Below are 14,178 nucleotides of genomic sequence, written 5' to 3'. Positions count from 1 at the left end.
TATTATAATTTCATCCAGAAATAATTTGGTGGTTTTTTTTTTTTTTATTGGAGGCTAATTATTTTACAATATTATATTGGTTGGCTTTGCATTACATTGACATGAATCCGCCCTGGGTGTACATGAGTTCCCCTCCTGATTTCATCCAGAAATAATTTGAAATTTTTATTACATTTGTTAAGCTACAGGACAATTTATGTAGCATTGTGATCGCTTGATCTGTGAATTCATCAAGGCATGACGTGGTTTGTGGTGGAAAAATTTATTATAAATTTCCATGTTTCTTCTATAGGAATGAGTCTAAATTTTCTTTCTCTATCAGGGTCAGTTCAACTAACTTGAATTTTCCTAGTGTATTATCCATCTTATTTTCAGTTTTCATATGAGGTTGTATAAAATAATCTCATGTTTTCTAACTTTCCAGTTCACTGGTTATCTTTACCTTCATAATTATTATTTTATATATTTATCATCTCTCTTGAGTCAGTTAGCTAATGGTTGTCCATTTTGTTAATTTTTTCAAAGAATCATCATTTAGCTTTATTCATCAGTTCTACCATTTTTTCTTTACTTTTATAATGTCTGCTTTTGTCCTAGTTGTTTCCTTTCTTCTGTTGCTTTTGGTTTACTTTTTTTATACTTCTTTGAGTTGGAAATTTCATTCCTCTGTCTTTATTATATATTATTGATATAAATATTTAAAGCTGTGAATTTTTTGTTTCCTACCTTAAATGTACCATATATAATCTAATACAGTGTTTCATCAGTATTTTTAAAGAAATTCTACAATTTCAATTTTTTTTAACAGAGTTATTTAATATCCCAAATGGAGGAGCTTTTATATATATGCTAATTCAGATGCTGCAAGATTTGAGCAAAAGTTTTTAACTCATCAGCCTATATGTAAAATATATGTTTCCTGTTATATACAGAGGGATAAGAGCACCATCCTTTCATGTGTGTGTGGGAGGGGAGGGTTGGATAGGTATGTTTTTCTCCATGCATACATATCATATATGTAACAATGCATACTATTAGCTTGGCAGTATTATACAATGATATAACTGTCTGATAAAATTTCACAACTCTGTTGGCTAACTGTCTCAATACAAATTGCCCCACAGGACCCTGCACATTGTTGCATATCAGGTACAACATATTATTAAATAAAAAGATTATAATATATTATTAAAATATTAATGAAAAGGAGAAAGCATGGGGGTAATGGAAAGGTCATTTTAAGGAGAATTCATGTAAATCCTAGTTGTGTTAGTTTGAGAATTTAGGCAAGATACTTGAATTCCACAGAATAATTTCTTCATCTAGTAATGTGTAGGTTTATTATATAAGCAATAACATCAACTTTGCTTTCAAAACCAAAAATCTACATTCTATTACCTGATCCTTTTATAAGTGATATATCTGTACATAAAAGCATCTTAATACACACCAGAAGCTTATAAAACAATCATTCCCATTTGCCTCTATCACTCAGAAATTAGCAGTAATTGTTTCAATGAATAAAGCAGGGACAAAATAGATCCAGCTGGTACCAAACCTTCTTTAATCATTGTTTTCAACTTTATTTCCAACTGACCTTTAAAGTCTGCCCAGGAAGAGTGAAATTGATTGAAAAGGGACTCATCCTTTCTTTCCTCTACAATTGTTTTCGGAGTTGTTCACAAAAAAATGGCACTGAGGGAAAGTCAGGGGATGGAAGAAGTATGTATAGGGCAATAAATCCATGAAACAAAGCTTTAAATTTGGTTTGGACTTTTTAGAATGATTTAGAACTGACCACGGCCATGACCATCAAAAGTAAATTTATGTGAAAGAATATGATTATTAAAAATCATAACTCCCAATTCATTCTATACCAATAAATGCCCAGAGGCCAACATTATTATTATTGCTTGACAAATGATTTTTTAAACCTGTTTCAGTGTGACCTTTCTTAACCACTGTTCCCTGAAACAATTATTTGCAATGGTGTCTGTGTTTCCAAGTGCAATGGTGACTTACCTCAAAGCCCACTCTTGCATATCATCTCTGCTGCTAACACTCCTGTCCACCTCACTCTCCTTTCTTGCCTAGATTTCTGAAACAATCATTCAACTGATGCCTTTGTTTTGGCCCTTGTCAGGAGCTCTGGCTATTTTTCATAATGCAGCCAGAGTCATCCAGTTAGAATTGAAATCAAACAGATCATTTAGTTTCCCTTCTCAGAATCCAACAGCAGTCTCTTCTCTTTCAGAATAGAAGTGTAAATCCTTCCAGTTTTTACAAGACCTATGCAATTTTAGCTCAGCTGCTCTCTAACCTCATCTTCTGCTACTCTCTACCTTGTTCATTCTGTAGCAGCCACAGTGAAGTGCCGTTTCTTTAACTTCTCAAGCACAGCACTTTCCCATCTCATCTCATTTTCATCTGCAATTTCCTCTATCCAGAATGCTCTTTATAATTAGTGCACATGGTACATGCTGCTCTCCCACTCTTTCAGGTCCTCCTTAAATGCTACCTTAATATGTAAGATATTCTCAGATCATTAAAATGTAAAATAGCAACATCCTCCTCTCTCTAACTCTGGGACATTTATCTCTCTAGCACTTACACAAATTAGCTTACTTATCCCCACCTCTGTTTTAATTTTGCTTGTTTTTTATTTGCTGGACATCAGTTCCATGGGGCCAGAGAATTTTGTTTACTGGTATATCCACAGTGCCTAAAACTATCCCTGGCACTAGTACACAGTCACATAAATAAATGGATATTGAACAAATTAATATAAAAAAGAAATCCAACTTTGGACTTTGTGATTTTGTTTGCTAACGTGCAATAAGAAATAGCTCATCTCCTATAAAATGTATACTGCCTTTAGGCATTTCCACTGAGTTTAATCATGCCCACACTGCAAAATATCAGCTATTACCTTGTCCACTTGACACGTCACATTTTGGAATTTGGGAGCAGTAGCCAACTCGGATGTTTGGATCACTGGTAAAACACCACGGTGACTCAGCCCCATCTGGATTTCGGCAATAATTTTCTCTTAGGTCCCTATTGAGAATAAGCATGTTAATGTAAATTGCCAAGGTTTCTTACATTGGTGAAGTTAGTGTTATCACATTTCTAGAATCCCAGAATGTATGCATTCTATAAATAGAACTCTACATTTTAGATTTGGGATAGTTTTAAAATTTATAATTCAGTATACACAGCTGACACTGCCCACATTACTAAAATAAATGCTGTCAGATGTCAGAATTCTTTTACTTCCACAGACCTGGAGTTTCACACAAATACTCCTGCTTCGTGAAAGAGAGAAATAGTACCACTTCATTATTCTCACTCATTTTCAAGACTTGAACTCTCAACTGTTACAATTTTTAAAATCTGGTCTGTTACTCATTGTATTTTCATGGATCATAGATAATATAGAAACAGCATTCTCTTTGCAGAAGAAAGACTATTATAATTAACAGTCTTGAATTACTCGTTTAAAAATGAAGTTCTACCTCTTCAAACATTTGCTATGGAAAACATATTTATTCTTTAAATTCTGTATTTCTTTGATTTATTTTATTCACCACATAGATTTCTTTTAATTACAAAGTAGTTCTTTCTTGATTTAGAGATATTACCTGAAATTTTATATTTCTGTAAAATTAAGGCTTAATTACCATATAGAAAACCTACCTACAGAAAAATTGTCAACATAGCACATGTACTTCCTTTATTTTATCAGTGATATAGTTAGACATTTGGAGCTTGGGATAAGGAAAAAGTCTCAGGATTTTACCTTAATACAAAGTTCACATTAAATAAAATGGGGAGTTCATGATTTGTTCCCCTGATAGTGCTCTCTAATTTGAAGAATGTGTGTACTTTCTTTCCATAAATCTTTCTAGTAATTTAACAAAATTAACATTCATTCTATAGGAAGGTATACTATTTTACTTAGGCCCAATTAAAAATACTACACATTTAATACTAATCAGTTGATTATTAGAAACTGAAAACCATTTTTTTTAAAGCTTGAGTTTGTTTATAAAATCAACAAGTAATAGTTTATCAAGCCAAAATAGGTCCTGACATAAACTATGTTATTTAAGGTTGTGAGAACAGTGAGTGCCAATAGATTTGACCATTCTATAGCAAATGTTCTTATTTATAACCACATTTAAACCTTTACTTTTCTTAATTATTAACTGAAGAGATGAAGCAAATCTTTTCTTCTAGCTAGTTTATACTCACATTTAAAAAGATTATGTCAGTACAATATATGTGCACTGAATTTTATATAAAGTATACAGAAATTTGCAACTTTAAATGAATAGTTGCTTAGTTAATTTTGAGTTGTAATTTAAGGCAAGATAATTAAACATATATCTAAGGCTATCAAAAAACTTAAAATTCCCCTTTTATAATCTCATTATAATGAGAAGCACCTCATTAATCTAGATTAAACCAGAAAGTCAAGGTTTGCTCAAATATTTTTTGTAAGTTTTTTCACCTCACTTGAAGAAAGAATCAATTACAATTATTAAAACAAATTAATGATTATATGATTCATGTACATCATCACAGGCAGTATTTTTCAGTATTTTATAGTGCTTAAAAATCATCATTTGTAAGGAGTCTCAGTAGTGGGGCAAACAGTGTTTAGTACAACCAGAGACATCTAACCAGTACTCCATTCTCTGCTAGCCCACAAACAGTAAATGCATCAATACTCTGAGCAAAATGATGCATCAGATTTTCTGTGTTTTATAACACAACTCACTTTTTGTTTTTTCATATTTATGTTTATCTTGACCAAATAACCAATCAAGAAAGAATAGTTTGGTGGTTGTGGTGGTTTAGTCACTAAGTCGTGTTTGACTCTTGCAACCCCACGGACAGTAGCCCATGATTCTCCAGGCAAGAATAATGGAGTGGGTTGCCATTTCCTTCTTCAGGGGATCCTCCCAACCCAGGAATCAAACCCGGGTCTTCTGCATTGTAGGCAGATTCTTTACCCACTGAGCTACAAGGGAAGCCTTCCCCCCAAAAAGAAGAATAACTTAAATTCCAATAATATATAGCAACTAAACTTTTGATCCTTTTTTATTGTGAAACGCGTGGCTTCAATTTCTATAATGATTTTCTTTTTCTTACAGATGAGGTTAATTTGGTTCACATACACAATCTTGAGTATTACCAGTCATTAGAAGTTAACCAGAAGTGAGCATGGCACTGATACTGTCTTCTTTGTCTCTCTTAACTATTCTTTTCTCATTTTCTTTGTTCTCTCTACTTTTATGTTTATTTCTGAAGTGTGAAACACATGGGTCAAAAATAGAGTGAATTGCTGTGAAGAAAATGAGGGAAATAAACACAGTTGCAACAATACATTTATTATAAAACAATTTTTAAAATGCAACAGGTGAATATTTAGTATCTAAGCAAAGAACTCTGAATTGGTTAAAAAAATTTAAATAATATAAAAATTCATAAACCATATCCCTTCTCCAGTGAATGGGCCAACTAATGTTCATAGTTCTCCATCTTGAAATGTTAAGCCCTCTTATTAAAAGTCAGTTACATAAAGCCAATATATGTTATTTATAGGTGCTATTTCAGCAAAGCCACTATGAATGACACGTGTGTTATAAATTTTAAAAGCAATCATTTTATGTTCCTAGTAACAAGGTGGACAATTTAAAAACACATGGCATTGTGGCTGTCCAACAAAATTCAAATGGTGAAGAAAAGTAGCCATGGAGAACATAACAAGTATATAACTGATATTCAAGGGCAGTTTCTTCAGCTTGATTCATCTATACAATTGTTTTACTTCCCTACTTGTTAAATAAAATTTTGAAACAATAAAAATATTTCATATAAAACTATAAATTTTTTTTTAATTTTTCAAGGCTGAAAACTCATCAGTTTACAATGTTGACTTAAATAAAGGTATGCTTTGTAATCTCCCCTAAAGTTAATATGAAAATTTAAGGAAGCACTAGTTTGAAAGTTGCCTGGTTATTACCACTAATTTGTTCATTAAATAGACCTGCAAGAACAAAGCTGTGTTCGGAAACCTAAAGATGTATTTCCCAAAGCATGGATGGTAGACCAACCATCTGATTCAGAATCAGCAGTGGTTGCTAAAATGTATTATTGGAGGTCCAAATTTCAGACCTGAAGAATCAATAATTCGGGGTGGATGTATCTGCCTTCTAATTGCTAAATTTTCCCTTGGCACACTAAAGTTTAAGGATCACTAACATAGAAATTAGTAAAAATCAACCATTCTGCCTACTGAAATTTATAATATTTCCCTAATTTACTCACTTGCACTTGAAATTTTCAGGAGTTATGTCATGCTGGTGAGGATACTGGGAATCCCAACGCTGACAGGGAATTCCATTCCAAATGGTATTGATGGTGCCCCGGTAACCTTCTCCTTGACCTTGAATGCATTCAGTTGTTTGCATAGGGACGTCTGTGTCATTCATAGTACTGTGGGCTATTGGTAAAAAGAAATATAAATTTAAATAAAATAATTTAATTTGTCATCTACCTCTTAGAGTTCACTTGCATTTTATTTGTAGGATTCTCTGTCACATAAGTTTTTACAATCATTGAATGAAATAAAAAATTCAGTTTATCATTATTACTATCCCATTCAACCAAAAGCAGGAATTAAAATGACTCAACTTGGCATTTTAAAAATATTATTTGCCTCTAAGCAGATTTATTTCTTGCCTTTTTGTTTGTCCAATTTCAGTATTTAGCATACCTGATAAAGATCCTGAAAATCTCAGTAAGAAAATATTTAAAGTACAAAATTAAACTTACAAAACTTGAGCTCTCTCTTTGTCTTAAAATATACTCACTTGTACAAAATATAACTCAAAGCATTCTGGAGCAACTAAAATTCATATACCTTCTCAAAACATGCATGAAAATGTTTATGTTTCCATGTAAACTCACCAGTTACCTTTAACCTAAATGGTTATTCAAGATGCCTCTGGATAAATCCCAAGTTGACACCCTCTAGGATAGTTTAAAAAGTGAATAAATGTCTTTTATTCATCTGTTCTGGAATTTGATGTATCATTTCTCCAAAGGAGAGGTCAGAATTAGACATGTCTTCAGAGGCTAGGGATGTATATAAAAATGTACCAGATTTAACGGTGTAAATACTTTTAAAGTGGCTCTTTAGCTTCATTTTGAATTTCTTTCTTTCTTGCAAATAATTATTACCTTATGTGGCTGAATGCTTTATTTCATCGAGTTCTTTGCAAAGGTAGTAGAGCCTAAATTTGGAGTTGTTCTATGAAGCTTTGTGAAAAATAAGGATTAATTAATGACCATCTCAATCACCAGAATATTGTAAACACAGATTTCCACAAACTGCACATTTAATAACTTTTCTTTTAAAAAACTTCTTCTTCAGCTCATCTTAAAATGTGTTATTTCTTATGTATCTGCTTTAGGGAATAGAAATGCAGCTCAGAAACATCCTAAATTAAAAAGAAATCCAAATGGACATGAGAAAATGTCCACAGATTGATCCATAAAATGGGCATTGAGAGTGGATGACTTAGAAATTAGTATCTGTTGATATTGGCAATGTATACTGATTCAGAAGGGCTTCCTTCATAGCTCAGATGGCAAAGAATCTGGCTGCAATGCACAAGACCCCAGTTCAATTCCTGGGTTGGGAAGAGCTCCTGGAGAAGGGAAAGGCTACCCACTCCAGTATTCTGGCCTGGAGAATTCCATGGACTGTATAGTCCTGAAGTATACTGTATAGTATACTATACTATATACTATATACGTATATATAGTATATATACTATATATACAGTATACTGTATAGTATACTGTATAGTCCTGACTGTATACTACCTGAAGTTCTTTGATGAAATATAAAATAAAATAAATTTCATAGATTCTGAGGGTTAGAACTATATTTCATTAAAACAAATGCTACTAAGCTATTTTTTCTGATAATCTGAGTGGATTGTTAAATGATTTGAGGAGACTGTGGATGTGTGGGAAGTCTTTAAAGGGTGACAACTCTAAAACAGGAACTGACATATATATCTAATTATAAAACTATGATGTGAAAAAAGACAAAATGAATGTCCCCAGGAATCTGTCAGTTCATTAGCTTAACATTTTAAGAAGAAAACTTTTGATCCCCCACTTCTTGGACACAAGCTCCTGGGCAGTAAACTTGTGACCTCAGTCAGGTCTCAGATTACTGACAATGGCAAGAAGGTCAGAGTTAGGGCAGCCAGAGCAAAAACACTTCTGCTACTCTCATGGACTTCATTGCCTGACTTAGGTACTACAGCTCTCTTACTTCCCTAATTATGTGTGTGTGTTTTGTTTTGGGTGTTAGTGATCCATCCTTCTCGGTATCATTTTGGCACTATGAACTTACAACCAAAGAAACCAGTCAGCCAGGGCCACCTTTGGCTAGATATGGGCCTTGCACGCCCATCAGAGGTTAACACACTCTACTCCTTGTACCCCACTATGATCGTCTAGACATCAACCTAAACAATGTAAAAAGAGGAATGATAAAATTTAAAAGCTAGTAAAAGATAATTTTTTTTCTAATTTGAGGTTAAGTTTTCAAATTTTTGGAGTCCTGGTGAAAAGAAATATCTATATTACAGAAACTCTAAGTCAAAGAAAAGACTACCTGTATAAGAATATTGAGGAAAATATTTCTTTGCTGATCAATGCATTAAAATTTCAGTGTCAAGTTCAGAGACCTGAATTGTTTTACTGACCTTGCACCTCAACTTCAGAGGTTCCCAGAAAGTTTTAAAGAATTTGTTTTCACTTGAAAAGTAACTATCATAAAATCCTCACTTGAACAATTATGCTAAATATTTTTTTCTGAACTTTTATTATTATATTTTAAAAATGATATAAACTTATTTTAAGGAGTCACTATTATTCACTAAATGACCGTGTAAATTACATTGGTTAGATAAAGACTAAATTTTTGGATTTGGATTAAATAATTGGATTATTGAACAGATTTTAATTTGGAGGATTATTGAACAATTTCTAATTTTGAAGTTATAAAAATTTACAGAATACAAAGAATTTTTGCACATTAGTAAAAATACAATATTGTACTTTTGAATAAATATAATTTCATTCAGTTCAGTTCAGTTCAGTCGCTCAGTCCTTAGGTCTTGTTATAAACTGAATATTTGTGTCTTCCTCAAATTCGTATGTCGATATCCTAATCCCCATGTTATGGTGTTAGACAGTGGGGCCTTTGGCAAATGTAAGAGCATTTGTTTGTAAGAGCAGAGCCCTCATAAATGGAGTTATAAAAGAGACCCTGCAGAGCTCCCTTGCTTCTTCTACCATATGGAAACATAGGGACGAGTTAGCCATCGAAGAACCAGGAATCAGCCCCTCTAGATACCAAACCTGCTGGCACCTTGACCTTGGACTTTCAGCCTCCATATCTATGAGAAGTATATTTCTGTTGTTTAGAATCTACCAAGTCTATGGTATTCTCTTATAGCTGCCTGAAATAAGTCTGGCCCTACCAAGATGTAAAGAATCTAAACAATATTATTGTTTTTGACTCTTATTTTAATAAGCATCTGTAACTTTGAAATATGTAACCTGAAACAACTTGATGATTTTACTTATTGTGATTTTTTAATTCGGTAGCAATATTTCTTATGATTTAACTACAAACTATATGGGCTTCCCTGGTGGCTCAGAGGTTAAAGCGTCTGCCCCCAATGCGGGAGACCCGGGTTCGATCCCTGGGTCGGGAAGATCCCCTGGAGAAGGAAACAGTAACCCACTCCAGTATTCTTGCCTGGAGAATCCCATGGATGGAGAAGCCTGGTAGGCTACAGTCCACAGGGTCGCAAAGAGTCGGACACGACTGAGAGACGGAACGGAACGGATCAATATTTATATAGTATTTTTATTTACTTAAAAAGTACCCTCTGAAGTCAGTGAATCTGTATTTATCCATTTCAGTTGCTAGGTCAGGCACCATAAACAAAGCTACATAATTCTGATGGCAATGTATAGAATAAATAATAAAAGGAAAAAAAGATATATTAGTACAACAAGGTAACTACATAGCTTTTGTTAATTAGTAACAGTTATTGTGAGACTTCATGCAGCTATTTAATAAATATTATCTGAGAGGGACCATGAATGATTTGTCCATAGACCATTAAACTGATATAAATGTTTGATCTCTGCCGCCTACATGAATACTTGTGATTCAAACAAAAGGAATTATTCCTGGTCTGCAATAAATAGACTCCCTCAGCTGTCCTACTATATAAACATCAAAACTTGGAGCAAAAACAAAACAAATGTTTCATGCTATTTGATTTGAAAGGGCTGTTAAATGTTGGGAAATCTATTCATTTGGACTTAATATTTAAACATTAGACCTGAATAAGGGAAGGCTTTGAAGAGTCTCCAGTGGCCTAGCAAAGTGTTAAAGAAGCACAGAAACATCCCCAGTATCAGCTGAAGATTATCAAGTTTAGCCAAAGCAACATGTTTTTTAAAATATTGCATATCAACATCCACAAATTTTTCTGCAAGTATATCTACAGGCTTACACTGAAAATACCAGGAACTCTTCTGAGAGTTTCTAACAAATAAAACATATTGCCAGGGGTGTAAGTAGTGGTCACCCTTTGGAAGCAGATGCAAAGATATTTGTATGATCCTCAGTGGCCTATGAGTGAAGGAATGTTTTTCTTTGATGACTGACACAAAGTTTTCTATTTGGAAATGCTTTAAGGAAAACAATATTTGCTATTGAAAAATTTCACTGTCTTGTTAGAACACGATCAAATACAATGGGTGTCTCTTGGAACATTAATTTCCCTTTGCTGGTATGGATGTGCTGTGATATTATTATTATTTTACTACTTGTTAGAGAATTTTAAGGTCTGAATAGATTTTTTGAGAGAATTAGCATTAATTGTTATGTAATTGCTAGGAAAACCCTCTTCCCTCCAAGACAGTGTATAATAAATTGACCCTTTTTCTCTGTTAAAGGCTAGCCAAGTCCTTGAGGGGAGACCACGAGGCCCTGACAGAGGTCTGTGAAAGGCAATGGAGAATGTGAGTACACATGTATATGACAGAGAGCCACACCCAGGGCTCCATAACTTTTACATGGACAGTTAGTAAATCTTTACATTTACAGTCTCCTTAGCCCTCCAAAAAATCTGGATTTCTTAGTGGTGACAAGCTATTGCTGTTCTTTTGCCTATGGCTAAGAACAAGTTGCTTCATAAGCCATTGGCTAAATACCTGATTATTCTTAGAATAATTCAACCCAACCTACTTCTTATTCCCGCTACTGAAGAGCAATTGAAATGTAGGATTTACTTGACGATGGTCCCTGGATATTTAGAACAATGTGTAAAGCTACTCTCCCGTCATCAGACTTCTGCTCTTTGGGCCGCAAAGGGCAGGATAAGGCTCAACGTGAATCTAAAGAGCTCCTTGTTTTAAGCTGTCATGAGAGTAGTATACAGACTTCCAAAACACAAACCGCAAATTGCTTCCATGTTTTCTTTCCATGTGAATCTGGAATTCATGTCTGAAATTTTTCCCTGGACTTTATCCAATTCTTTTCTGTTGTAAAATGCTCAGGAGACAAGACTTTCATGAAAGGTCTTCAATTTTATTCTCTTATTCCTTAGAAGATGATTTGGAAAAGACCTCCAGTACAAGATCTTTCCCTTGAGAAAGGATATTGATAGCAATTTTTTCCTGACACTGAATACAATGAGAAGACTATATTTCTATGCATCTCTTTTCCTGCCTTGAGTTAATTAATAAAATTTAGACAAATAATTAGCTTTCTTTAAGAAAGAAAACGATTTGCTAAAGTCACTTTCCCAACACACAAAGACACTGAATTTCCAAAGGTTATATATTCCTTCCTTTAAGATGATGCCAATGAACATTGGTTACTAGGAGAAAGGATTCTTTTAATTTAGTACCAATGGCAACATATCTTCTCAAGTCACCATAACAAAATAAAACTGGGTGGCTTAATCAACAGTAATATATTTTCTTATAATTCTGGCAGCTATAAAGTCCAAGATTAAGGTGGCAGCCAGTGATTCTGATGAGAATTCTATTCCTGGCTTGTAGATGTAGGTATAGACATACCCTTTTGGTATGTCCTCATATTGAAGAGAGAGAGATTATGCTCATCCTCTACTTTTAAGGCCACAAATCCTATTGTTTCAGGATCCCATCGTTATACTTCATCATCCTTGTCTCCTAAGAACCCAACTTCAAATGCATTAAGGGTTTAGACTTCAGCGTATGAATTTTGAGTAGAAGAACACAAGTCAACCCATAATGATAATTTTGATAGAAATCTTAGCTATCAGAGATCTGCCTAGGCCACACTTCTGCAGTGGGGAGTTGTTCAACAAGTATAAAGTTTCAGTTATGCAAGACGACTAAGTTTCAGAGATCTACAATATGACATAGTAACTATACTTGACAATACTGTGTTGTATACTAAACAATTGTTAAGAGAGTACACCGCAAGCTGTGTTCTTACCAAACACACACACGAAAAGGCAAGGGAAGTCAGGAGGAAACTTCTGAAGGTAATTAATATGGTTATTATCTTGATTGTGGAGATAGATTCATAGGCATATGTTCAAAGCTATCAAACTGTGTTCATTAAATATGTGATTTTTTAAACATCAGTTATAGCTCAGTAAAGAGATCAATCCTGGGTGTTCATTGGAAGAACTTATGCTAAAGCTGAAACTCCAATACTTTGGCCACCTCATGTGACGAGTTGACTCACTGGAAAAGAGTCTGATGCTAGGAGGGATTGGGGGTAGGAGGAGACGGGGACGGCAGAGAATGAGATGGCTGGATGGCATCACCGACTCGATGGACATGAGTTTGAGTGAACTCCAGGAGTTGGTGATAGACAGGGAGGCCTGGAGTGCTGTGGTTCATGGGGTCGCAAAGAGTCGGACATGACTAAGCGACTGAACTGAACTGAAAACTCTTAAAAATATACAATGGCTCTGGACACTTATATACCAGAAGTTTAAAAAATAAGAGGGAAAAGAAAAAGGAGGCAAAAATATAGGGAGGACGTCACAAGCTTTGTTTATTTTATTGAAGGAAAACCCATCAAGACAAGCAGCAAAAGAGCAAAACTAGCTCAGGGAAGCATGAAATCTGACAGTGAGTTGAAGTGATGGGAAGAAGATAAGAAGCATATCTTCCTAGTTGAAATGTTTAGGGAAAGCCTGTTTTTTACACGAAAATCAAAATGCATAGAATAAATTCCAAGAGACATTAAAAGAAAATGAAAAACTAGTACAGATTAGGAAAGTCATCCACTCAACAAAGACTTGTTGAACTCCTGTCACTTGCAAGGCAATGTGGTAAGTCTCTGGGATACAAAAAAAGACATAGTCTTTACTCTTTTGGAGCTTAAAAATTTTGATAGAGAGAGCTATTAACCAAATAGCTTCAAAAATAAATGTGGAAACCAAACTCTGAGAAGTACATGGAAGGAGAGGTTTATGTTGCTATAAATATACAGTAAGGAATTTGACCCAGTATGGGAAGTCAAATGAAGAAATGATAACTGACTTGAAATTTGTACAATGGGTAGCTGTCAATTAGGTTAGGAAAGAAGAGAACATTTTTTAAGGCAGAGGAGATGGAAGGGGTTGAAGGAACTATAATGAGAATATGGAAGATATGAGGTACAGGAAGAAACATATTCTGGCTGGAACAGAGAGCACGGAGAGACATGTATATGAGGCTGGAGAGTCGGGTGGAGAAGTAAAAGATGGTTTTGTTTTGTCTGTGTCCTAAGATCAAAGGCAGTGACTGCAGAGTTTCAAACTGGTGTGTGTGTGTGATGTGCTAGGCATAGAGAATGATATAGTCAGATTTTTTTTTTAAACAGTCTATTTGCCAAGTGGAGAAGGAGTTGGAGGGGAAAAGCTTGTGAACATGGATATAGCTCCACTCAGAAGTCCATCTGAGTATTTAAGAAAGTTCAAAAATAATTCTATCTTAGATAAAAGTGATGAAGTGAAATGGAGATTTGAGAGCTACATAGAAAATAAAATTTACAGGCCTTAATGATGTATCAAATGT

At 34.3% G+C, this 14,178-nt stretch overlaps 1 protein-coding gene across 3 annotated transcripts in view; it reads right to left on the bottom strand.

The window, feature by feature from the left end:
* HGF (hepatocyte growth factor) overlaps window positions 1–14,178 on the bottom strand; it is an 88,327-nt gene that overhangs the window by 33,714 nt on the left and 40,435 nt on the right. For all 3 annotated transcript variants that reach the window (XM_055420647.2, XM_055420649.2, XM_088833942.1), the window contains 2 exons: window positions 6,337–6,511; window positions 2,930–3,057 (listed from right to left, as the gene is read on the bottom strand). In XM_055420647.2, coding sequence (XP_055276622.2) covers window positions 2,930–3,057; window positions 6,337–6,511 — 303 coding nt within the window. The remainder of the gene's footprint in view (window positions 1–2,929; window positions 3,058–6,336; window positions 6,512–14,178) is intronic.

Source organism: Moschus berezovskii, chromosome 3 (genome assembly GCF_049115385.1).
Source record: "Moschus berezovskii isolate FMDL1 chromosome 3, NW_MosBer_1.0, whole genome shotgun sequence".
NCBI classification, from domain to species: Eukaryota; Metazoa; Chordata; class Mammalia; order Artiodactyla; family Moschidae; genus Moschus; species Moschus berezovskii.
The sequence above is the reverse complement of the archived record's forward strand: the minus strand, read 5'-3'. Positions and strand labels throughout refer to the sequence as shown.